Source organism: Eschscholzia californica, unplaced genomic scaffold (assembly GCF_041429995.1).
Source record: "Eschscholzia californica isolate CP2 unplaced genomic scaffold, dmEscCali1.0.p SCAF_1, whole genome shotgun sequence".
Classification (NCBI taxonomy): Eukaryota; Viridiplantae; Streptophyta; class Magnoliopsida; order Ranunculales; family Papaveraceae; genus Eschscholzia; species Eschscholzia californica.
This window is the reverse complement of record NW_028238198.1, coordinates 62066165-62093928: the sequence shown is the minus strand read 5'-3', so window position 1 is coordinate 62093928 and position 27764 is coordinate 62066165. Positions and strand designations below refer to the sequence as shown.

Here is a 27764-nt window from a genome sequence, read left to right as displayed (position 1 = left end):
TTATCAAATTGTGGGAACACACATGGAGGGTTTCATCCCCTCAAGTAGGTTTACGATGAAACCCTCCTTTGAAGGTTTCATCGACCACATAAGCACCCAAAGAACTCATTTGGTCGAGTAGCAAAGAACTCTTCTCTCAAATGAGGATTTCAAAGTTTTGCCTGAAATTCTTTCTATTCATGGGAACTGTGAGAGAGAGAGAGAGAGAAGAGAGAGGGGAGATAGGAAAGAGGAAAAAAGAGATATGATAGAAATGGTGTTGGTCAACAGAGAGATGAGAGAAAGAATTTCACAGTTTCTCATTTTCCTAGGGGCTCTCACCAATATATATATACTTGTGACTTAATTGTTTTTCTCCTTGTTCAGTCTGTTTCACTTCTTTCTCTCATCTGCTTCATCTCTTTAAGAAAAAAAACCCAAAGAAAATACCAACTATATCTGCAAAGGGTAACAGTTGCCTTAAATAACATTCACAATGCAAAAAAAATTATATATATATTGGTGCCTTCGATTGGATTTCGAGCTTACATGTTAATGTAAAAAATTATGATACTGAACTATTGGAGCTTACTGGTAAAATATACAAACCCTGGAAAGTCCACTCATTATATGGAGATTATGACGACATCGACATTACATTATCGAAATACAATGAGAAAAGGAATAATCAAACGGAATATAAACACCCGTTACAAAATTACATACCTCCTGATTCAATCTTTTCTAGAATTTCTAACCTGGTTTTTCTTTTCCAGTTTTTCATTGCCGCGACAAGGTTGACCAGTCCTACTATCTGAGTTTTGCTATATTCCTGAAAGAGCAAAGGCTAATTTTTCAGTATCCATTATCCAATGATATAGGCAAAGGTAATAAGATACCATGTCCAACTAAAAAACAGTATTTTCTTACAGGATGACCACGAGCCCAATGAACATATTCGGTTTCGGGAAGGTAGTAAGCCTATAATATACAAGTAAGAGGATACGATTAGCTAATTGAAGTCCTTCAAGTAAAACACACATCTAGAACTCAGATTTGATCAATTTATAGTTTACCTTGATGAAAGTTTCAACCATTTGCAACTTAGGCCTCACATCTATGGCCACAAAATGTTTTAGCCCATTAATTAAGACCTGAAATCAACAATTATGCACTTTCATGTTGTTAGTCAATGGAACAAGTAAGTTCGGCTAACAACTTGATTTCACCCATATTTATCCTATGCATCATTAGTTTGATGAACTGTTTTCTTTCCATTAAAAAGATTATGCAGCTTTCATTACCCTTGGGTGAAAATCCAGTATTAACTATTGTGTTAGTGGAGATATACATATATCAATGAAGAAGTTAATTAGGAACAGAGACCCTAACTTGAAAATGTGATTTTGTTTTCAAATCATTTCAAAATTTTAAGAGTTTCATCTTCTCTGTGTACAGTGTGATCTAATTAAAAAGGTGAAAAGAACAACAGGGACCCCTAAAGAAGGCATTAATAGACAATCAGCAAAATAGTAAAATGCGTGAATATTAGCTTGAAGATAACCTGAAGGTCTAGTGACATTAGAGCTCGTCCTTCATCTGTGCACCTTTTGACCTTTGATAGACCTTCAATAAGTGTCTCGGCAACATTTTCTAGTCCATATTCCAAAAGGAGGTCTTGAGCCTGAAATCATACTTATTACTGATTAGTGTCTAATAGTCCAATATCTTGGGTCTGCTTGTACTACTGCATCTCTACTCCAAAAAAATAAAAATATTAACATCTACAAGTTGAATGTTATCAGAGAGTAGGGAATCTCGACAAGTACAAACGGACTCAGGTACCAAAGCGAACTGATGATTGAAGGATGTGAACATCGAAAAGTATGTGCAACTCCATATACATATACATACATATACATATACATACATATACATACATATACATATATATACATACATATACATATATATACATACATATACATATATATATACATACATATACATATATATACATACATATATATACATACATATAAATACTTATATATGTAGATGTACATATCGCTTTTTCGCATTAGGTGGCCAGTTTTTTTGCTTATTGTTTCATGTCTCGTCTTATTTCCTTATATGGTTACTTTACAATTATTTTAAATTCTAAATGTTTCAATTTCCAAGAAACTTGCAGGTTTCGCTTGGTCCATTCCAACTCAAAATGCAGGAGTCCATTTTGATTTGGTAAATTAATGGGCCATTTATGTATGCCTAGAGGGAGTCGAATTCTTGCAATGAAACAAAATTATTAACAAATAAATATCCTGAAATGTAAATTGTGATACGTAGACAGATAAACAATTGTAGGATCAACGTCTAGTCATCAGGTGAAAAAATTTTCAAATAAGTTCAAAAGAAAACAGAATTTCCACATAGAAAAGAACACATGGGTAAATCAGGGCATAATCACAAAACTTATGGCTTGAAGAAAATAGAACAATACTAAGATGTATTACCTGCTTGTTTATTCCCCCATGGGCCAGCCTTGTTTTATAATGCTTAAACTCTCCCAGCAACAAATCAACATACCTTTAGAATTCAAATACACAGGTCAAAGGCTGAGTTTGTTTATCAAACACAAGCTTGATCTTAGTAGAAAACTAACATAATTCACTGAGTTCTGGGACATGTCAAATCAAAATGATCAGAATTTGCAACAAGAAAGTTACAAATTTTAGTAGCACACCATGACAGAGGGTCTCTGCCATCACACCGAAAAGCAAATACTACATTAGAAACTAAATTGCATGAATCTTGAGCAATATGGTAATGTCTCGCAAGTCGCAAGATGTCCATCATTGATTGTTTAAGCCACAAGCAGGAAGTAACCTGAATACTACACGCACTTAATACTCCCATACACAGATCATCATGCGCTGTGTATGTCAAAATCGCTACGCATAATTCCCTATAATGGTTAATACTTACTAGTTACTGCCACATATTCATAAATGATTACTTCTGAAATCATTTAAACATGTTACAGCCAAGCTACCACGACTATCTAAGAGAATTCAAAGAAAGGTTACCCATTATGCTCTAGTCCAAGCTCTTTCAGCTCCCATCTAGCATTAGCAATTCGATCCACATACCTGAAATAATGTCTACCATCAGAGCAGTCTACTATACATATGGTCCTTGGTTCATCGAATTTGTTCGTAATTTAAACATTTGAAGAACATAAGAAAGATAATTATTGAAATCCTAAACGTGAGATAACTTGCTCGAGCACTTTAGTTCTGCCACAGGCCCCCTTCTCCATCTTCTCTCTATTTCTCCCTGATTTATGACCAATTTTGATTAATTAAGTCGGGGGTATTTGGCCTGTTGAGGACACAACCTATCTGGATCAGGACCGCCACTGGACAACTTGGCATCTAACTAGGAATCAGATCAGTAGGAACTTGTAGATGAAGGTAACAACCCATACATAAAATAAACTCTCTATATGTGCAATAGCATGATAGAATATCCTCTCCGGTGCAACCATGCAACTAATTAACTAATGCTTCATGCAAAAGATTTTATTCCATGCATGACTCAGCTATATGTAAGTGAGTTTACCCATTGATATGAAGAAGCAACCTCGCAGTTGTTCTATGAATGTGTTCTGTGAGATCTGGTACACATTCCACCTGCAGACAGCAGTAATTTTCTTCTATAAGTTTAAAAACTAAACCTCATACATTTACAAAATCAAGAAACCCTGTACAAACCACACACGGTGATCAACTGTAAAAGTGAACCAAAATTTGCAACAACTATGTCAGCATATGCGTACATAAGAAACAAAGTCATAACAAATAAATTAGCAAGTAAACAAACCAAATTAACATAGAAATCTTCAACTGTAGCAGTCTTATTTTGGGAAAGCATTGACTGAAGATGGCCCTTCGATCTATTTAATACTCGTGCAACTAGATAAATGGTGTCAGCCGCCGCACATCTTTCCTGTGACAAAGAACTATATTAATATCATAAATTACATCCTTGTGCATCCCTAAATTACCAAAATACATTAAAAACTACAGTATAATCACAAATCACTAAAATATGAAGTAACCTCCTCGAAGAGATTATGCATGGGTGGACCACGCTAAAACACCATAATAGTCTTCTGAATCATATATTCATATATAATTGTCTCATTAGAGAAGTCAAAGTTTTCTAGTATTAAGATTGTCTAAACAATCAGCATAATTAACACCTTATATGCTGCAGTGACAGTGTTCTTCATATAAGAAATAACATAAAGTAGACATAACAATCAAAGTAGACATAACAATCACTAAAATATGAAGTAACCACCTTATATGCTGCAGTGACAGTGTTCTTCATATAAGAAATAACATAAAGTAGACATAACAATCAAAAATATCAGGCTCGCAATCAACAGCAAAATTAACTAACTACTTGCCTAGGATAACAATTTGTTTAGACTTAAAAGGGTACAAACGAGAACAGGAAACAAATGTCATATAAAGTGCAGCATACAACATTAAGTTAGATACCTTCAGCCCAAACGTCGTATTTGGCACAAGGCTGAGAGGACTAGTAGGTGTCACCTCAGATGTGGGTGAAGAGGAGGAAAATGATACAGCCTGGGGTTTTATCCACTGATCACAATCTTGCATAACTCTAGACAAGGCTGACTTCAGCCGATCTGGTCACCAAAAACGAGACAATATTTGAAACATTAGAACTACTGAAGTCGAAAACAACCCGAAGCGGCAAACTGAAGACCATTGAAAGAAGGATGCTTGCTAAAGTGAATTTTTACATGTCAGGGGATCCGTCAAGCCCTTTCCACTAGAATTAGTGTCCCTTTGACCAAAAGTTTCAAATATAAAATGGAAGAAAACTTCAAACAACTGGCAGATTCCCTGAAAAATAGAAAATAATTTAAGAAAAATGACATGAAAATGTTGACAGATGACAAGAATAGGAAGAACACATTTTGGGGCGTACCTTAAAGAACTCTATATTCACTATTTCTAATTTCTGCATTAACCTCGCGTATTTGTCCATTGACCTATGTTTATGCACGCATATAGCTCAAAGTAAATACATAATATTAGCTAAATAGGATAAACTTAACGTCCCAAATGTAGGATTCAGAAAACTTCTCACCTTAGAAGACAAAGTGATGACCCGGTTTGTGCTGTAATATCCTCATCATTCCAATGTGAAGAATGGTTTCTCAAATTATTAGGTCTAGAGATCCGACTGGGAAGCTGACTATCCTCATCAATAAAGTCCGCAAGCAGGTCCTCATTTTCATCTTCTGAAACAGGACTGTTGTAGCCCGTATTATTTGCATCAGGTTTTCTTCGAGTTGACTTATGAGTCTGTAACATATCAACTACTTTCCCCTCGTGCTCTCCAGATTCTGCTGCCTCATTGAATGGCAGGGAGGCATTCTGAGATTCTTTGGAACCATGGCTCAGCTTTAACAGAAATGGGTTTCCTGTTTTGAGCCACTGAGCAAATCCGTTCTGGTTGCCATTTTGAATTAAGGCAGCTGGTTTCATTGAATGAGACCCTCGAATCTTCACAGATTTACCATCTGATGGAACGATTATAGGTGCGCCGTCACCAACAAGCCCTGCAAAACTAATAACTTGTACCGTGTCCGGTGACATTTTCAACCACGTCTCCCTTTCTAGAACCATTTTTAGTGCCTGGAAAAAACAACCATCTATATCATCTTTTTTATAACATTTTCACGTTTTCAGGAAGTAACATAGGATATGAAGTCAATATGATAATAGAGAAACCCAGTTTCAGAAAACAATATTTCTTGTCTCGGTTAACGAACACATGAACAGTTTCTTAGTAAACCGTGAGTGAATACATCACCACCAAGAACTGCTCAAACAGAGAGCTGATATACCATAATCCCAATTTAAAAATGGGAAATGAAAAAAGGAATTTGTATTCTTTGAGGTAGAACATGAAAGATATAAAGTATCTTAAAGGAGTTAAGTTTCCATACTGAACTGATACTAGCAATTGGCACTCAAGCACATAAATGTGATAGTCAAGAAACAGCCTCCAAAAACAGTTTCTTCCAACTACAATTGTTATCATTAATCATTGTAATCAATGACGCATTTGCTAACCTATGCTTACCAATTCATCGCCCTGACGCCCTCTACCTAACATACCTAGGAGCTAGGACTCTGATATCACTATCTGTTTATATTTCAATTTTATTCAAACACTAAGATGAAGTTCAAAGGTGCTAAGAAGATCAGAGATGTATATGGTTGAGAAAGAACCAGTTAATTTTTAACATGAACAGAATACTATATGGTAGCTGGATTCTAGAGTTCTATTGTCATGTTTGTAAAGTAAATTATTCCCCGAGGCCATGGCTGGAAAAATCAAATTAAGGAGAAGTATTAGACTGAGAGATCCAAGTCTAGTCGCCAGATGACATACAAAGCACCTATAGGGTCAACCCAAAATAAATCCAGTTCTAGATAAGACTTCTGAAGAGGAAAATCACCTTGCTGCACTGTATCTAAAGTAACAGATATAAAGAAATTCCGAACAATTTAAAAATTAAAATGAATCAGAACTAAAAGCAGAATCAAACTTACATAAATATTTTGTCGATGAAAGGCTGCAAAATAGTTTTCACAAACAACCTTAACTTTTTGTCTGAACTCAACTGCTTCGACCCCGGAAAAAGCCTCACCGGCCAAGATGAAGACATTGAGGTCTTCGTAATTCCTCAGAAATTGGTGTACACTTGTTGAACAAACGGCAGAGCAGGAAAGCAACACTGACACACGACTAGTGGTAAGTTGCCAAAGATTCTTACGCCCTCTCTGTAATGTCTGCGAAACAAATCCTATAGCATCCTTCCTCAGTTCATCCCAAGGCCATTCACTGCTTGATGTTCCAGTACCATCTTCCTGTACCCCGGAAACTGGTTTAAGAGCATCTGAAGAAGCGGCCTCAGTCTTCCCAGGAAAGTCTTCTAGAGATGAGTTACTTGCTAAGGTTTCATTTGCTGCAGACGAACTCAGTTTTCTTTCCGAAGATTCAGATTGATGGCCATTTTCAGTGCTGGAGTTACTAGGTACACTTGTTACAGAATCAGAGTGAGGAACGCCTTCTGAGTAACCATTACTTGCAGTGCTATCTGAATCCTGAAATAAAGGTATAAAAATCCAAAACCACCCCATTTATCCAGCAACAAATGTATAAAACACAACCAACAATTTTTAGGTCTATATTGTTCAAATTGACAAACCTATAGATGAACACCATAAAAAATACAAAACAAAAACGGTCTCGTAAGGAAATCTACAGTTCATATGAATAACGAAGTTATTGTGAAGTATACCAGTATCATACTGGTCTAAGCTCTAGGCAAGGCCAGGAATGGTCTGGTTAACTTGCCTAGTGCAGCTTGCCGAAGTAACTACTCATAGCCTCCACAAAACCTACGAGTCATTTTCTTTCTACTATAAAGGTGTTCATAGATAAAGTATTTTTCAGCAAATATGGAGGATAATTATTATTTCTTCAGAAACAAAATTAAAACCATTATAAATCGGAAGATATAGAACCCTTCCCTCTCTTGGTCCCTTTCAAAATCATACTTTTTGGGCAAAAGATATTCAATTTGGTGTCTCTTTTCTGAACAAAAAAATGAAACTGACTATACCACGCTTAAGCTCTTCCATGCAAGACAAGGGATAATGTCATGAAGCCAACCCTCCCAGTCATTTAGATTTCCTATGATTTTCGACATCACGGTAGACCAAAAAGCTTGGGTAAGTGATATATTTGATAGGGAGCACTCGAGTTGGCATGTGTGCACAAGGAGAAATCTAAATGACTGGGAGGTGCCCCAGTATGTGGCATTGTGCGAATTCTTACATGGGTTTCAGCTGAACAACGATAAAGACAAGAGAGTTTGGAAGGAAGGAACGGATAAAGCACTAAGTGTGAAGGAGTGTTATGATAGGATCTCGTCTTCAGATCAAGTTCTGAGTTTAAACCAAGTCAAAATTCTCCATTGTAAACATACACCTCCTAGGGTAATCTTCTGGTGTGGGCTATCTTCATTAGAAGAGTGCCTACAGTAGAATCGCTTCAGCATAGAGGATTTCAAATGGCAAACAGATGCATTTTATGCAAAGCCGAGGAGGAATCGGTTGATCACCTATTCCTTAGATGCAAGGTAGCTTCAGACCTATGGGACTATTTTGGAACCTCCCTGAAAGTTCATTGGTGCAGACCAAACACTATTATTAACATGTTCGAACAGTGGAATGGTCTGAAGAAATCCGGAACCAAAAAGGATATTTGGAATCTGGTGCCGGTAGCTATAGTCTGGTGTCTATGGAAGGACCGGAACGATAAGATCTTTAAGGAATCAAACCTATTTTCGACAGTTGATGTGGAAGATGTGAAAGGGACTATACACTACTGGATTAGTGGGGTCAACGACTTTAAATTTTTTTCTTTTTTGGATGTAGTTAGGAATTGGGAGGCTTGGGTTATGTGAAATGTCGCATAACTGAACCAACCCTTTTCCTCTCTCCCTCCGTCTCTTGTATAGTTTCTTTTTCGTTTTAATTGAATTTTCTTTTCAAAAAAAAAATCTTTAACAACTTAGGTTGCGAAGACTTATTATTAGTAATTGTTATCATTACCATTATTATTATCATTTTTATTACTACTGTTGTAATTATTATATCTACTATTTACCTCGGGATAGACAGGAAATCAACAAAGTAACAAAGAACTGAAACTTTTGAAGGTAACAAAATCAGCAGTGAGAAACTTTACAGTAAAATCACAAATAGTCAAAGATATTCTTGAACTTATTTAACGAATATAATTCCAGTCGACCACCTGGTGAAGAAAGCAAATAAGTGGCCAAATGGCCACTAGATATAGATGAGAAAATTAGTGATTCAAATGAATCAACTCACTGAAAAACCAACCTATTATTCGAAAAACAGAAACCTAAGTCACTTGAAAGTTGAGACATAAATAATCTGTATTGAAATAAAGCAAACGTAAATAACAAGAGCAATCAGGATGTAGAAAATGTAGTTTGCTAACCTTTCTGTCTGGCTGAAAGTCCATGATGGCATAATAAGAGCACATCAACTTAAATAAAACTCCGACCGTTTTTAACAGGCACTCTCTGAACTTGGATTCCGGTATCTGAAGGCAGAGATCGCTGTAGGTAAGTCTGGAAAAGAAAGTTCGATTAAAACAAATAATATATGCATATGTGTGTATGTGGTCACTCTGAAATGAAAGAGGATCGTATCCTCTCACTTTGAGTGATTGAAGGTTTTTTCACAATTGCGTACATATGTGTTGCTCTTGTCTACCCAGAACGAACTACTTAGGTATAACTGTACAAGTATGTTGATCTGCTCGAATTGTTTTCACTACAACCATGGTAGCTTAACTTTTACTAATCAACTTAAACATAGAAGCCATTACTATGGCACAATGCAGGCTTGAGAAAATCAAGAAATAAGCAATTAGTTACAGTTTTAAGATACTAAGATAAGGTGGGGCAATTTAAAATATGAAATAAATGTGAGGTAAAATGCAGAAACAAAGAAGGAATATACAACTTTTGCAATTTGCACCACGGGCAGAAAACAATTACAAGAGGAAAGAATCAAGTAGTAAGAACTTCATAATTTCCGATCCAAATAGTTAATAAGAAAATGTTTAGCTGCATCAAGGAAAGAGTAGAAAGGTGGTTGAGGTGTAAAGCCATACCTACTCTTTTGCATATTATGTAATTCTTGATCCTGCAAAAAAAATTAACTAACCATTTTAGAAGACAGTTCACCATGAAATGATGAAACAAACTAAATAAGATGCAGGCTGTAGAAAAATATCAAAATAATGAAAAATGAAGACAAAAGATAACTGGGGGTAGAGGATGCTCAGTTGGCGTGCATTTACCTCTTGCAGAATATTTTTCAACACAAAATGAGTCTCTGAGAGAACCTCTTGCATAAAGAAACTCTGAATCTTTTCAGCAAGACCAGCAATGTCCCCAATGAGTGCATATGCATCAACCACCTGGAAAGCAATTTCAAGACTCAGAATGATCAAAGAATTAAATTAAGCTGTGTCATATAAAACAAGCTAAATACATGAGATGTGATCCAGCTTATCCATTTGCTTGAAGTTGCAAAATATGGTTCTTATTTCATCATTAAAATAAACAACTGCTTTGAAGTTTGAACAGCCTATAATGCTTCTAATTCTAACATAGATAAGATAGTTATGGATTTACTGACAGTCAGATAGTTATCCTGTTTGAATTTCTGGCAAACTCCAAGCAAGAGCGAGTCTAACTTTTGAAGAGTCTTTGCTAGCCAAACCTGCCGAAAACATTAAGATACAAAACAAGATGTAAAAACTAATAAAACTACTACCCACTAGAGGTAACAAAAAAACTACTACCGAAGGTGAACAGATAAACATAGTTCGTTTCACAGACACCATAACCAGTCCTGTGCTTTTTTTGCATTCGATCAAGAGCAATGCATGGTATCACATATCAGACTTATAATGCACACCGAAAGGAGTACCCCAGAAAACAAAAACACACAAACAAAAGAAAAAGAAAATTCACCTCAACTCCACGGCTCATTTCCTGTATAGCCGAAAGCTCTGACAAACTATCCAAAACCTGTAAATACTCTGATAGAACTTGAAATGCCTGAATCGGAAAATAAATAAATAAGTATTCAATAGTGTGTACAATGATTTACAAATGAACAGTGCGCCCCACCCCCTCTTTTTTTCTGGAAAGGGAGAAGGAGCACCAAGTCAACCACCAGTATGTGAAATGAAGAACAACACCCCCACCTTAAAGAAATTTCCTTCCTCGACATGGGCTTCAAGTGACATTTGCATCTCAGCTGCGTGGCGTAGTTCAGTTAGAATTGGGAGCATGTCCTGCAAGTTCCGAGATATCATAAAGCCACAATCTCCAACGCGATGAAGGCAATAAATATTTTAATGTGATCTACTCCTACAACCTTAGTTAAATAACATAACCATTTCTAGAATTCCAGAATCCAGATTGGGTTACTTGATGGTCAATCTAATCCTTCGACAAAAATCTACTATAATCAAGTGTGATATAACAAAATCTTGCCTTTTCACTCTTTAGTCCCCCTACTATGTAGGTTGTGGTTGTGTTGCATAGGAGCAAAGCAATTCAAGCAATCAATGCCACCACCCATATAGAGGAGATAGACAACTGAAAATCAACTACAATATCCTAGATACATTTATCAATTAATTTTTTTCTCAAGTAGATCTGTACCAGAAGAGCTTGTTTCTTCCTGGCTTTTGAGTTGACAACTAGATCCCGTGATACCTCGTTCATTGAAGAGGTTATATGTCTCCTTCCGTTCTGCAAAATTTCGACAAGATTAACTACATTTAAAAGTACCTAATACATTGAAGAACTTAAATAAGATTTCCTCATTGTTACTGAAAGAATGAATCTCGTGCTTCCTAGTGAGCAAGGCTTACCATGCAAATGACGTTTGCGACTTTCAAATCTTGCTCCAGTTCCCCCACTAGATTCATCCCCTTCACTAACAGAAAATAATAAAATTTTCATTAAACTTTGAGAATGATAGAACCCTTACTTTAGTTTTGCCCCCTCAACAAATCTAGGTAGAAAGTCTGACAAGATCAGGAACGTCATCTCATATAAGTGAAACAAAATCAAGATCGTCGTGTCTATTGCATAATACTTTTGAAACTGGTATTTTATTAACTAAGAAATTTTTGAAGCCTTGGCTACATGTAACACATTAGTAGTTAGAAAAATTGGCAATCATAGTGAATGTTCAATAAAATAAAATAAAAAATTTGAAAGCTGAAACGAATTTATGTTGAATATATAAAATAATCAACACAAAAATGTGTTAAATAAGTGTATATATCTTGCTTGTGTTTTATAAGAAATGGTTCATACAGAAACTTGAATGCACACAACAAGATTCTCCACCCTTAATCTTATGGAGCGCCTATGAGGTCTCATCGATGGACACCAGGAGGGCAGTATAACTCAAAGTTTAGAGATATTCCACAAGCAGCTAAAAATAAAGCAGTATGGACTCATCTCAGAACTTTAATGTGTTGTATTCCACAAATTAGCGCCCTGGAAGCCACCAAAATAATGTGTACACAGTAGATTTACTTGAATATCATACCCATTTCTTCATGATGCTCCATAACATGGCGTGACAAACGTTCAGATATCCGATCCAGTTGTGCTAATCTAGTTGTGGCCTGTAAAAGGAAAGAATGCAAACTGCTGATAATTCATGAATAAAATGTACCAGTCTCAGGAATAATTATGTACGAGACTACGACAAAAGACCAACAACCTGTTGATACAAAAAAAACAAAAGAGGAACTAATCGGACGGGCAAAAAGAAAGAAGAATAATCCGTAACTGTTTCGGCATGATAGACGGCCTTCAGATGAACTGTATCACGTAATAAAATTATATAGGGTAGTAGACGGCCAGTTATCAGTAAAGTGCATCCACGATATACAACTACCACGGGAACAGGAAAAGAAGACATTTCTTAAATAGATATTGTTCATTGTGCAGTAACGTGATACCTTCAGGAAAGACAAATCTCAACAATATGTTGCAGTATTACCTTTTCCTCAAAATAGGTTGCATCACTCTCTTCAGATGGAATATGGTCTAAAACATGTTTAACTGGATCAAAATCCTGCATACATGAAATGTAACAATTTTTTATTCAAATACAATAAATAAGAACTAAGAGAATGCTGTAGAAAAATTTCTTCAGTCTTGTTGGTGGATATCCATAATAGTGAAATGCATAATGCTTTTATGCAAGTTAAGAGGATAACACACAAATAAAATGCATGTTAGCAAAAATAATATTGAGAATGCTCAACTATTCAAATAGAATCGTCCAGCAGCTTGTATGAGACCACCAGTTTGCATATCATTATACTAATATTTTCTTCAGTTTGTATGAGACCAACAGGAATCTATAAAATCATTAATGTGTAAACCATGAAATACCACCAGATCAAACTACACGAGATAAAGAAACGAATATACATATAATAAAACTGAATCAAACAGTTTGAAGAAATTATAAGTGAAGAAAGAAGACCCAATTCTTGAAGCAAACATTTGACACTTCTTTTAAACAAATGTTTTTCTACCAAGGGAAACCATAAACTTTTTTACACAATAGCGGTCTTTTTTAGATAGTGAGTGGATTTTCCATTCTATCCTATTCATTGGGACTGATCATTGATACTGTCAAAATTGTCTCCTTTCTTTTGTTCCAGTTCATGATCTTCATCAGCATAAGAATCGTCATCAATTAGCATGTTTTCTCAACTGTTTAAGGTTCTGAGTTACTGCTCATGTAATGCAAGTGAACTGAACTGGTTTGGCTCTACACAATCAGCGACAATGGTGATAAGGTTTTCTCATGGGTTGATGGCCTAATATGTAATGGGAAGCCTATGATGAACCTAGTCACGAGTCGTGTCAAAAACTATGAGATGATTTGGAGACTGAAAAATAATTAAGTAAAATTGCTCAAAATAGAGTGGCATGGTGATCTTTGATGGGGTGCGACCAGAGCGGTCACTCCAGCCCCCTCAAACTACAAGAGTTTCCCAAATAACAAAGGGCTCCTAAATACATAATTTAAATCTAATAATTTGACAGTCTGAAATGATTCAAAAAAGAAATGTAGCTTCATCGGTTTACATCTTAAACAGCAAGCATGAGGTCACAAGTTCAACACTCTCCCTCATTAACTTTTTGCTTATTTTCTCAACTCATTATTATGTCGAACTATTAGTAACAACCATTAGTTATGGATAATCAGTAGCTATTGTTAATTGTTTTTATGGAATAAGTGTAGTTCAGTGTGTGTGGTTCTTGCTTAAAAGTATATAGGAGCAAAAAATAGTGAAATACCCAACTTAGATTCATCTTATAAGTGCTAGGAAATCATACACCCTCTTAGTTCGTTATGGATTTTTGCTAAATACATTACTCGTAAAGAAAAAATTTCCCCAAAAAAAATTTCACATCATGCCCCCAAATTCTCAGCCACACCACAGGCTGATAGTTTATAGAATAATAGCAACCACTATCTCATATACCTCATTAGCCATTAAGCATAAGATGTTTCATTTCATTCTAGAACAGACTCAAAACACTAAACATGACCAGGTCGATGGCGGGAAGAACTTTGTAAACAGACAGCTCAAGTAGTACAGACTAGAACCAATGGACCAACCTCTTCATAGAAGTCTTCCTCTAGCTCCTCAACGATCTGACCACGAGGTCTGCTTCCATAAATGGAAACCAATTCTTCAGAACTTGATGGAAGAGATAGTCTTTGATGGGGAGGGAGTGACGCAATAGCTCGCGCTACAGCAGCTGCTTGAGCTACCCGTGCTGGTACCTGCAACAAGTGATCAGCTTAACTAACTCGTTTCATTCAAACTTCATCAATTAGCTTAAGAAATTCTAGTCATGTTTCATTTTACTATCTTCTTATTCTATAGGTAAAAGATCATAAGAATGAATCCACATTTTAGTAGGTCAATATAAATTGCTTAGAAAACAAAACTATAACAATTTAACATGAATCATTCCAATGAAGATCAAGAGAAAAGAAGAAAACCTCAGGTCGATCAGAAGTAGAAGGTAAAAGGCCAAGAGATCTAGCAGATCGAACAGAATTAAGAATCCTTTCTCCAACCTTAGACAAATCCATTCCTTCACCTTCTCCGGTTGATACAACTCCTCTACCGGCTTGAGAAAACAAAAAAGAAGCGAAGAACAAAACCCTAGAGGGACTACCAAAGCCCTCAATCAGTTGTTCATTGAAAGCCGACGATGATTCTGAATGCATTTTTAACTAATAGCTCCAAGATTAAGAGAAAGAAACTCCATCCTTTTTAATCGATTATTAACTCATTCATTTGAATTAGGGAAAAAAATTTTGTGAAATTTCAGAGATCAGATCCAATTGTGGTGAGTTGAAAGTTGGAGGAAGTTCGTCGAAAGAGAACAATAATAAGATATCGGGTTGGTAAATTCTTTTTTCTTTTTAATCTTTCTCTCTCTTCTCTGCAACAATTGTTGGATTGTTTACTGTTTACTTTCTTGTGTTCCCTCCCTGAAGGGTATTAATAAGTAAGTAGTAATTTCTTGGAACAATTTAGGATGCTCTGGGGACTTCCAAAATGGTGACAGGACACTAATATAGAAGGCAAGAGCCAGAGGGCACTAATATAGAACTGGACGGCCGGCCCAAGTATTTGAGGGGCCTAAACCGAAGAAAACCTTGGGACCCTTCTCAAATTCGCTATAAAAAAAAATAAATTTTTTGCTGTAAACCTGAACTATATATTATATAAGAAGATCCAATTTACATACAGAGATGAACTAAGGGATATGTTTCAAAAACATTCTGCTTGCGTTTCGAGATGCAAAATTACTAATTATGCGTTCATAGTCAAATTCTTCCGTCGTATCTTGTTAAATTGATAACTTAGCTACCCGTTCCATCTTTCTTGTGACATGGTGGAACGAAGATAAGACATGATCAATTTTAGCTTAGAAAAACTTCTCTCAGTAGAGGCTACAGTGATTGGTATAGTCAATAGAATCTTGTAAGAAATCCAAGCATTTGGAAAATGTAACTCTCTATAATCAGAACTAATGAAATCAATCACTTCAATCGCTTTTCTTATGTTGTACAATCAATTGTAGAGCTTTGAGTTCCGCAAACAGTTGATGAGTTCCATCAATATCAGATCGCATGCCATACTTCAAATAACCTTCGAGTTTAAGACAAAATTCTTCTAAGCTTTCATCTGTAATAGTGAATATTTTCAGATCAAATAAAAGGCCAGCGCTTTGGGGAAAGCTAAAAAGTTTCCGGGGTGTGAAGACTTGGACCAATTTTATTTAGGGGGAAAGCAAAATACTTCTCCACCTCACCTCACTCTCTCTCCACCTCACCTCACTCTCTCTCCACCTCACCTCTATCTTCTCCGACGACCATTAAAAAAAAAAAAAAAATTTCTTTTTCACTCTCTCTCTCTAGAAACTCCGGCGAAGGGGTTTCCCTTCGCCGGAGTTCCGGTCTGTTCTTCAACAGACCAGATCGTCAACAGACCGGGACTCCGGCGAAGGGCCCTTCGCCGGAGTTTCTAGAGAGAGAGAGAGTGAAAAAAATATATTTTTTTTTTTAATGGTCGCCGGCCGGAAAATTTTCCGGCCGGCGACCAAATCGGAGAAGACAAAGAGGTGAGGTGAGGTGGAGATAGATTGAGGTGAGGTGGAGTATTTTTTTTTATTTCCCCTTAAAATTTATTTCCCCGGAAAATCTCTAAAATTTTACATATTCCCTTTAAAATTTCTTACCCCGGAAACTATTTAGCTTTCCCCAAAGCGCTGGCCAAATAAAAACCCAAAATTTTCGCCATAAACTTGAAACTGCCCAAACCTAGTCTTCAATGAAATACAACCTTGATCGACGATATATAAGAAACAATTAGCTTTGATAGTTTTTCAAACACACGCCTTATAATGAGTGGAGGAGATCAATAGATCACAATATGTGAGAACCAGATAATACAATTGTTGTTCGTAGAGATCTAATTTTAAAACTAATAAAATTAATATTTCTCTAACAATAAGATATTAATTAATTCTTTCTAAAGGAGAACATCAAATATAATAAACTAAAGAAGCAGAAAAGAAAAGAACAAATATCACAAAAATAGAGGAAACAAGGTAGAAAAGAGAGGATTTGTAGCATGTAGAGTGTAAAGAGATATTGCAACAAAAAAAAGAGTGAATGGAGACAACAAAAATTCATCCAGAGAGAAAGAATAAAGTATTTAGGCGGGCAGGGTAGACTAGGTTTCTAAATTGTCTTTCTGAACCCCACGCTTTAATTGGTTTCCACCTCCCAGGCGAACAGTAATTTGCAAGCAAAAGAAAAGTAGCGAAAGACTCTGGGCCACGATTCAACTAGGATTAGCGTTTAGTTGGGCTTAAACTATTTCTTCTAGGGGCTGCCTCTAATATTTTGGGGCCCTCCCAAAAAAGGGGCCCAAAGCAGCCACTTTGGCTGCTTTGGGCCTGGGCCGCCCCTGTATAGAAGCCAAGCATTTTTTTTAGTACAATAGAAAAATTACAATAAAAGGAAACTAGGGGCGGTATTCCAATTCGAAGATCCATTGTCATTCATTTGCCCATTTAGCTAGTTGAACTGCTTTCACATTTGCTTCCCTTGGGATAAAAGTGAATCGGGTTCCTTTAAATTCAGTTTCTTTTATCTGTATCTGTGTCAAGTGCGCTATAGCTTGCCAATGTATTGTTGTCTTTGGCTTGTGCAGGTAATCGATTAAAGATATTTATCGCTCTCTATGTGAATGTATTCTATTTCCATTTCTAGCTCAAAGCATTAGTATTTTGGGTTAATTTTAGTTTGACTTTCACTTTCTAATCAAGTGGAAAATTGGATTTTTCGGCTATGTTTGGTGTGCGAGAATGGAATGTGATTCCCAGAATTACTTTTGTTGGCCACGCCCAACTTCCACGGCCACCTACAACCTATGACTACTTTCATTGACCGTCTTGCCCCAAATCTCATACACTGTGCCATGATATCTAAAAATTCAAGGGGGTGATCATGATGCACATGATGGTATGTTGTCAAAATTACAACGAAAGTACTCTATTGAGTGAAAGTAAATACCTAATAGAAATTCAAAACTCCCTGCTTTGGAGCACGTCCTGTGTGGGGATGGAGTGAAAGTAAATACCTATTAGGATATAATTTAAATCTTTAGATGAGGGCTATACTGACCTTGTAGTCATTGTTGCAACCTGCCAAGAAATAGATATAGGGAGCCCATTTACTTGAAACTGATAAGTGTTTACTATACCTATTAGGTTTGTTTGTATCGATTTTTCATAGTTTAATTTCCAACCAACACTAAACTATATCCATCGGATTTGTTTCGGACAAGTCTTTCATAACATCACTGTTCATAGTATGATATTGCTGCTATTTTATGTGATATTACTGACAATAGAATGTTAGTTAAAGTTTTATATAAACTTAAAGGTGTGCATCATGCTCTAGGTTTTTATTTTATGCTAAAGTGTGTTGATATAATGTCACTCTAAGAACCAAACTGTGAGTCTTCCACTCTTACCTAAAAGGAATAATCAGATAAATTAATAATTTGTATTGAAGAATACCCTCATAGTGTCTTTGATTAAATATATATCTTGCATTAGTTCCTTAGTCGCTTCTGTTTACTTAATGACAAAAGTTTATTCTGAAGATTGGGTCACTTAGTAGCTAAATTGTTGTTTTTCATCTCATCTCTTTATATAAATTGGTTTACTTAATTTTAATTTCTCAGAACTATCCTGCCATATTTTCCTTATAACCCTTTTGTATCTTGCATGTGGAGGTTTCGCTTTCTCGGACGTTCCCACCAGCTAATTTTTTGACGGCCCACAATGTTTTCAAAAGAGAAACAAAAGTTTTCAAACATGTTACCATTTACTGCAAAAGAAGACAACACATTCCACTAAAAGAGAAAAACAATTCTAGTTGAACCACAATTGGCTTCTTTACCATCTATTAATCGCTCGTCCTCGCCATTGTCATCGGTTGCGTCATCACCGTCCGTTAATAGTCTGTCATCCCCTACGTTGTCGTATTCATCTTCATTATCAGTGTACTTCCCTTCATCTCCATTATTTGTTATACCCCCACCACAACGTCTACGCCCACCCACAACATGAATATTTTTGTTAGTCGCCTTGCCTTAGATGTCATACACCGTGGCATGATATCTGAAAATTCAAGGGGGTGAGCATGATGTACATGGTGATATGTTGTAAAAAATGCCAACGAAAGTACACTATGCTAAGTCGGAATGTGAAGACCCATAAACTAACGTGCTCTTCTGAGCCTCTTTCGCCATAAGAACGATGATGACTTTTATGTCGAGCTTTAATCTTGCAGTTTAGTTTGAGAATGACTCTTTTTCTTACAATCGTTGAATTGAAAGAAACTATTTTCTTCTGTATTTGGTAATTTTTTTAAATAAAACTATTCTCTTCTGTGTTTGGTTCTTTTTTTTTATTAAATAAAGGGTGGTTAGTCCGTTGAAATTATTTTCACAACTTGGTTATTGGTGACGTTGTTATTTATGTCATGGTTTCACTTAATTACAATTTGAGTAGATTGTTTCTTTTATAATTGTGTTTCCTTTATTTACCGTTATTATATTTTCTCAACCAACTATTGCATTGAGAATATTGTCATTTCCTGGTGCTGGAACATTATTTTTCCTCAAGATATCTTATCGGATGGTTGGTTATCAATTCAATCGAGGGAAAGAAAAAAAAACAAAATAGCCCTTATTGACCAAATACAATATGTTGATTATCTTTACCTCGCTAAATATTTTCTACATATTTTTTAGTTTGATACATCCTCAATACGGATCACTAACTGTATTTTCTTAGGTAAGACTTATCCCTTTTTTATCAACTCCATTGTTGACAATAAATATATATGCAAAAGTATTCCTAATGTATCAAATTTTCCCCCTTCCGAACAATTTTCTAAATGAACACATATATGTACTTTATTTCATTACTTGAATGGCTCTAAATTCATTTTCAATTAGTGATCAAATGATTACATTATAGTAACAATCTATTATATAAAATTATTGAATGTGTCGTCGAAGGTCTTAATTATAATCAATTCCTCTCTAATAGTAATAATTTGATATAGGTTTCATGCACTCTGAAATTTTCTCCTAGCATTGTTTTAGAGATAGAATTTGATATAGTTTATTATCAGTGGGTTTCCTTTTACGTGGTTAGATATTTATCATCATTAATCTTAGCAAATGTTGTGTAGACAAGGAAGAGGAAATGTGTGTCAGATCAAAGCCAAGAGCCAGACATTGGTATATATGAAAGGAACTCCATCAAAGGTATTACTCATTAGGTCTCGGGCCCTTACCTGAAAAGGTGGACAGTGAAGGTAACAACAAAAAGTTCCCTCGAAACATACAGTATTGCCCAGGTACAAGGAAAATTATTTTCAGTCGATATCCTTGATTTTTAATATGGAGAACTTCATGTAACATGTTTTAGCGATGTAACCGATAAATTCTACAACTACATCGAAGTTGGCAACGTCTATTTGATTTCTAATGGAGTATTGAAACCGGTCTCGCAGAATTTCAATTACATGAAAAACGATTACGAGTTGTATCTAGAAAAATACTCTAAGATTTAGAAGTGTCTAGAGGATGTTATGCGTATACCTCTAATATCATTTTCAGTTCATACCCATTAGTGACATTAAAACCATTCAATCTGATTCAGTTGTGGATATAATTGGGATGGTCTCATAATAAATGTTACTACACCTGTAACGAAAAAAGATGGTACTAAATGCGGAAATGAACTTTTCAATTAAGAGATATAACTCTGGATATACTGTGGACCTAACTCTATGGGGTAAATTCTGCAATTGAAGAAAGCCAGGAGATTCATCATATGGTCGACTCTGGAGTGTTTCCTGTTTTGTGTGTAAAGTCGGAAAGAGTTACAGATTTTAATGGAAAATCACTGTGAATGCTTTCATCGAGTTAAATGTTCGTGGATCCAGACCTTCCAAAGGCCCGCGAAATTAAAAATTGGTTTAACACAGTGGAAAGCAATGTCCATTCCATCTCGCTATCCAAGGATCCGCAGGGAATGATGAATAAATGTTGTACATTTATATGCAAAATCAAAGGCGATCAACTAAGAACATCTGAAAAACCTGACTTCATCACTATCAATGTCACAATATCATCTGCAAAACTGAAACCTTTGCTTATACAGCTTGTCCCCTACAAAACGGGACACGCCAATGCAACAAGAAGGTAATTATGAATGACGACGGTCTAACATTGCACTAAATGTGATAAGGCATTTGCTGACAGGCCCGTGCGGTACCCAGTGCGGGCAGGGCGCCTGCACTGGGCCCCGCACAAATGAGGGGCCCAAAAAAATTTTTAATACTCTTGTAGTCTTGTGTTCCGTGTCCCATACTCCCATTAAAAAGCAATTAAAAAACAAAAAAAGAAGTTTGAACAAGTCAAACTCCATAAAAAAAACCAGGGTATATATATTTAAGTAAATGAAGGGGCCCACTCTCCACTAACATTGACGCAAGAAGCCAAGAATATCTCTTTCTCTCTCTACTTTCTTTTTCCTGGCTAGTTACTAATTCTCTCTCTACTTTCTTTTCTAGATTATTACCCTTTCTCTCTCCATATTCTTTTGGCAATTTTCTTTTACTCTTTCCTTTCCTTTCCTTTCCTTACAAGGGAATCACCTTTCTCTCTTGCAAACTATTTTGCCAAGAGAGATTACGAAAGCTACTGATGTATTAGATTTTTGAAGAAGATGAATTGTTTTCCAGCTAGTAGCATTGCTTACAGAATTTTATTGATTATACCAGTCACAGTTGCATCAGCAGAAAGGAGTTTCTCAAAGTTAAAGCTCTTAAAATCATACTTGAGATCAAGCATGTCGCAAGACAGACTAAATGGATTAGCTTTGCTCAGCATTGAAAGTGGGTTCTTAGACAAGATTGATTACGAACATTTAGTTGATGATTTTGCTTCAAAAAATGCAAGGAGAACAAATTTTAAGTAATATTTTTTGCTTCAAATACTTTTTAAATACATTTTGAGTTTTTCTTTTATTAAATAATACATTTTGAGTTGATAAATAAACGATCAATTATCTTTATAGTCAAATTATTTTGAATTCGTTATCATTTTGTGCCTAATTTTTTTATATTTTGATTATACGAAGGGCCCAAACTAAACTTTTGCACTGGGCCCCCAAATTCTCAGGCACGGCCCTGTTTGCTGATTGCAACTACAGGTATATTCTGCAATTATAATTACACGACTCCACTGGTGCTACATACGTGACTGCATTTCAGGAATCTGGCGAGTATATCATGGGCATTTCAGCAGAAGCTTTGTATTGTTTGAATTAAAAAGATGAAGAAAATTTCACATACACCATTAATAATGTTATTTCAACACCTTATATCTTACATCGAAGAGTGAAAGAATAAACTTTCAATGATGAAAAACAAGTGAGAGTAGTTGTGATGAAGGCTGAGAAATTGAATTACAGAATGGAGTCCAAAATTCTTCTTGATTCAATTGACGCTATCGTTGCAGATTCTGAATCTACAAAGTGAAGTTAATTCATTTTAAGTGTTTTAGTTAATTCATTTGACAGGTTTGCTTTAGCATTGTTTTAGTTGTTTCAATTTGTTGTTCCTTTATTTACCTGACTTATAATGATTTAGACATAATTGCATATTACAACATTTCAAGTGATTAAATTTAGTCAACTAATTTACAAGGTCCGGTTAATGGTTGTTCAAATGTGAAGTTTATCTTTGTAACTTTTATTGTTCTGATCATATTACTACCGTGTATTTTTCATTGTTTTTCCGCAATGCTTATGTGTATTCATTACAAAATTACCATGTATTATGAGTCTTTCCTTATTGTTATTTGAAATACACTAATATATTTGAATTGTTTACCCAACTCTGATTTCATAATAGTGTAGCAGTTGATTTTAACTAATGTTGAGTGTTTTTCAATGTTATAAATTACTTGTTAATTTTTATCATATACTCTTTTGCAAATGTATTTGATTTTACCCTCTTCTCCAAAGGATGTACTATCAAATTCAATGGATAATTCTGCCCGTACACAACTTTCTTATTTTCAGAATAATGCGTTGGAAACTTCACAATCACCACAACTAAATGTATGTCTCTAAATTTCCTTTAAGTACAACTTCTTTTGATAGTTGAATTGATGGACTTCCTCGTATAAACAATAATTAAATGCATATATTTAAGTATATTTATATTTATTACAAGTCTTACTTAAAAGGCTCGCGCATTATCTCAACGCCTTCGACGTGCAAGGAAACGGGCGTCATGGTCGTTGTCAGAGACAACGCAAGTAGTTAACGCACCTCTTTCTACGAAGGTAATCTTTCGTTCATACATCTTAAATTAAGAATAAAAAATAAGTTGTATGTTTCAACTAATTTGTTTAATAATATAGAATCGAAGTACAACTCAATGAACGCGTTGTCAAAATGAAACACTAACACGCCAACAAAAAGGAAAAGCGACAGTAAATCCACCCGAGAGGTATGAGAAACAAATGTATCTGCTTTTTATAATGTATCATTTTTAAACCTGTAAATTTAAACGGTCAACAGAAGTATAATAATATATGTACACATGATTTTTCTACATAATGCATCTAATTTAGTTGACTTATGTGTTTTTTCATCATATATTCACTTGAATAGACAGTCATCGTTAGAGGTGGGAATAAAACCCGCTGGTACCCGTGACCTGTCATGCAAAACTGGTCCCGTTGCCCGATCTAGGCAATAGCCGACCCATCCTGAAATGAGAAAATGGGCGGGCTCAGGTTTAAAAGCATAACCGACAGTCCGCCCGATCGCGGACCGTTTTGTGGCCCGATAAAGCCCGATTACGGGAATTGCTATGTCTGCATGCTTAGAATCAAGTGGGAGGTATTATAATACACATAAATCCTCTCATTTCTTTCATCATTCTGTGTGAGACAAACTTATTAAAACTCAATTCTCATCTTTGAAGCTATTATAATGCTCAAAACTCATTTCCTTACTATCATCCTTTCGTGTGAAACTGAGGAAAAAGATAAAAAGATCATATTTACAAGACAAGCCCCACATAAAAAATTGGTATTAAACAAAATAAGTTTGAACTTATATATAGGCTTCCACATACAACCTTTCCGCAGTCTCAAATTTCATGGCATTTCCCATGTTATTTGGGTTTCCTATGTGAAGCAAGAAATTAGCTACTTCTTATGCATTATTAGCTTTAAGTAAGAGATATTATAATGCACATAACCCTCTCAATTTTTTCATCTCTCCATCAGGGACTAATTTATTAGATTCAAATATTTCTTTGGAAGTTGTTATAACGTTCAAAACTCTCCTATTACATTGTCAAGAAATCTGAGTGTGGGACGAAGGAAAAACATAACAAACTCATATTTACAAGACAAGCAAAGTCTTATTATATAGGAAATTCTTAATAAACAAATGAAGCTTGAGCATATATTTAGGCTTCCACATACAATCGTTGCACAAACTCAAATTGCATGACATTTTCCACGTCATTTGGCCTTCCTATATGAAGCAAGAAATTGGCTACTTCATATAAATAGATAGCTTCAAGTGGGAAGTATTATGATGCACATAACGCCTCTCATTTCTTTCATCTTTTCATGTGGGATTAATTAATTACTCATATTTACAAGTTTGGAAGCTATTATAATGTTCAAAACTCTTCTCGTTTCTATCATCCTTCCGTGTTGGACTAACGAATAACATAAGAAACTCATATTTATAAGACAAGCAAAGTCCAACGTAGAAAATTGTTAATGACCAAAAGAAGTTTGAGCTCTTATATAAGTTTCCATGTACATTTTACATGCAAATTCAAACTTCATGGCATTTACTCATGCTCTTTGGGCTTCCAATATGAAGTAAAAAAAAAAAATGGGACATTGGCTGAAGTGTTTAGGGGCGCTTTCGGATTTGCCCGACCATTACCCGCCCGTTACTTCATCAACCCGGTAGCTTAAGCGGGCACGGGCGGGTAACGGTGCACCTAAAGAAGTGTCTTGCCTGCCTGACCCGCCTAAATAATTTGGCGGTCATTGCATTAGGTTGCTCGTACCCGCCTGACCTGACACATGTATTGCCCGCGCCTGGTCCGCACGTCCCGATTCCCAACTCTAGTCATCGTGACATATAAATGTACCCATTTGCGTGATCGTACAAGGTTTATTGATAGTTGTTATGAAGAAGGTGAAATATTCAGCCGCTCTCGAACGTCTAATAATACGGTTAACGCATCCTTATCCCCTTCTACGAACATAAATTTTCTTACATAAATTTCATTTAAGAAAAAATAATTATTGTCAAGATTTCAATTGGTTTATTTAATATTAATATAGATTCGAAGTACATCTCAACGCATGCGTCGTCGGAATGATATGGTAACAGACCAACGAGCAGAAAAAATAGTGACAAATCAACCCCAGGCATGTCATTTTTTTAATTCATCACTCTTTGAGCTTTAAATTTGAAATATCTCCACCAATATAATAAATATAAATACACATTCGCAATAATATCAATATAGAGTCGAAGTATATCTCAACGCACGCGTCGCCGGAGTGAAAGGGTAACACGTCGAAACGGAAAAGCGATAGCAATTCAACCTGAGGTATGTCCTATTATCTTAATTAAAAATTAGTGTCCCTCAATTACTCATATTATCTTACATAAATATATATATATATATATATAATAAAGCAGAAGGGAAAACGATGACTGAGACAAACATAATTTTTTAATAAAATATATTGTCTAGAAGCCCTTCTCGAAATTTAAATTATAGTCCTTTTTAGAAATATATAATAACCCATTTAAGGAAAAAACTGTGTCTTTCTTAAAAATAAAATGACTAATTTAAAAAAAAAAGAAACATAAGATATTGGAAGGGTTAAAAAACAAGAAATTGAAATCTCTCTCTTTAAAAAAAAATAACTAATCTAAAAAAACTAATTTAAAATAGTCTTTTAACTAATTTAAAATAACCAATTTAAAAAAAATAAAACACAGAAAATAAATTCGTCAAATTTGATTTACAATTGTTCGTGACCTAGGGCACGGGATATACCCTAGTATATATATATATATATATATATATATATATATATATATATATATAACAATTCAGCTAGGTTTTAGTGCCATGTCATAAACAATTTCTATAAATCTTGGCCGTTCAATCTTCGTTTGTGAATCCTAACCATTGTTTTAGAAGCTTCCAAGCATGATCTAATCGGTTGTTTATTTGTTATCAAAACTGTCACATTAATTTTATACCCTAATTTTTTTTCAAAAATAACATGTAGGTTAACATCTAAAAATATATTTGAAGGGGTATTATCATCATTTAACATTTAACTCCTAAAACATGGGAGGAAATCGTGGGAGAGAGAAAAAGTGGAGAGATTAATATACGGGTGATTCATCAAACTCCCATGTTTTAAAATTTCAGTTTTGCTTCTCTTTTACTTTTTTTTTTGGTCATTGATCATCACTTAAAATTGTTGATTCGATCTCATCTATTTCTTTTTATCTAATTTTTTTGCAGGTAATGTCATCTTCTTGGGCAAAAGAACCCAAACTGATCGACCAACAAAAAAAACCTGATCGGCTCTCTTCCTATTTTAACTTCACCTTTTCATGTTTAGATTGGTTCATGTAAGTCTCTTTCTCTCTCTCACACATTAACTTCACATTTTCATGTTCTTTGCATTTTTTTTCCTATATTATGGAGTGAATATGTGATTGTTTAATTTTGAGCAAATAAAGGGGGTTTGGAAGAGAAGAATGGGTCAATGATGATGCTATTGATAGAGGAGGCAAGAAGAACAAGAATTGTGAGTTGGGTGGAGTCAGAATGAGAAGAATTTTCATCTAAATCTTTTTCCTCTTTGCAAGAATTTTTGTTGTCCATAATAAATCATGGTTTGCTAATTGACGTTAGGTTCAATTTTTGACTATTGAAAGAAGTCCCAATCGTATCTGAAATTTTTTTTTTTGCTGAGAAAGTATTTTTTTCTTTTAAAGTTTTAATTTTTTCGAATCTCTTTGATTCAATTTCTTTACTTTGTACCAATCTTCTTTGTTTTTTTAGAAAAAATAAGCTCCAATCGTACTATGAAATTAAGACAACTATTCGTTTGTGAAATTTTATTTTATTTTATCTTTTTTTTTGTAGGGAAATTATTTTTTTCTTTTAAAGTTTTAATTTTTTCAAATCTCCTTCATTCAATTTCTTTACTTTGTACAATCTTCTTTGTTTTTGCATATGATGTTATTATTAATATTTTCTCAACGCGTGGTTTGTGCAGAACTTTTAAAAAAATTTGTTTATTTTGTTACCAAGGAGAAAAGGAGATAAAGAAAAAATGATTAATGGAGAAGATAAACTTTGTGCTAGAGAGTAGAGAAACTCCCACATTTTAGTACAAATAGTTTCGAATGAACGGTGTTAAATCTTTTGTCGAAGAAGTAAGAAGAATTTGAAAGCAAATGGTGGATTCTATACCTTTGCAAGAATGAATGGAGATGAGAGTAAAAGTTGTATGAAATTCTTCAAAGAAATCAATGTTATTGAAAAGATACATGTAATTCCTTATTATTTTGGTAATTTATTCTATTGTTGTTATGTTTTGTTATGATAATAGTGCAAAAAAGAAATTACTTAATCAAACTACAATTTTCTTTTGCATTTTAAAAATCTTCCTATCTTTTGATGGCTGATAAGAAGATCATCATATTTATGGTAATCTTGGTATCGAACTCTCTGACTCTCTAACTCTCTCGAACTATGTTCAATCAATACAATAGAAAATAAGTTGAATTATGTCAGTGATCTATC

General features: G+C 35.0%; 1 protein-coding gene across 2 annotated transcripts; it reads right to left on the bottom strand.

Moving 5' to 3' along the window:
• Positions 1-480: 480 nt before the first annotated feature.
• Positions 481-15351, bottom strand: LOC147568057 (coiled-coil protein). 2 transcript variants are annotated; one of them, XM_086654506.1, is made up of 25 exons: positions 14766-15351; positions 14376-14543; positions 12735-12809; positions 12276-12354; positions 11587-11651; positions 11375-11464; positions 10912-11001; positions 10676-10762; positions 10338-10421; positions 9997-10116; positions 9808-9839; positions 9127-9259; positions 6642-7196; positions 5167-5717; positions 5005-5068; positions 4817-4919; positions 4548-4699; positions 3862-3987; positions 3601-3671; positions 3066-3128; positions 2493-2565; positions 1544-1663; positions 1056-1133; positions 910-960; positions 481-811 (listed from the first exon to the last, which is right to left on the bottom strand). In XM_086654506.1, the coding sequence occupies exons 1-25, from the start codon at positions 14994-14996 to the stop codon at positions 698-700; spliced, it is 3375 nt and encodes a 1124-aa protein (XP_086510632.1). In that variant the 5' UTR covers positions 14997-15351; the 3' UTR covers positions 481-697. The 2 variants fall into 2 exon arrangements, with proteins under 2 accessions (XP_086510632.1, XP_086510633.1); XM_086654507.1 differs by having other exon boundaries at positions 11587-11646.
• Between the last annotated feature and the right edge of the window lie 12413 nt (positions 15352-27764).

Coding starts and splice junctions, on each gene's coding strand:
- LOC147568057 (XM_086654506.1), bottom strand. CDS start 14,996: ATGCATTCAGAATCATCGTCGGCTTTCAATGAACAACTGATTGAGGGC. Junction 12,355..12,734: donor CAACCTATTTTGAGGAAAAG/GTAATACTGCAA, acceptor TTCCTTTTACAG/GCCACAACTAGATTAGCACA. Junction 10,763..10,911: donor AGGAAGGAAATTTCTTTAAG/GTGGGGGTGTTG, acceptor TTTCCGATTCAG/GCATTTCAAGTTCTATCAGA.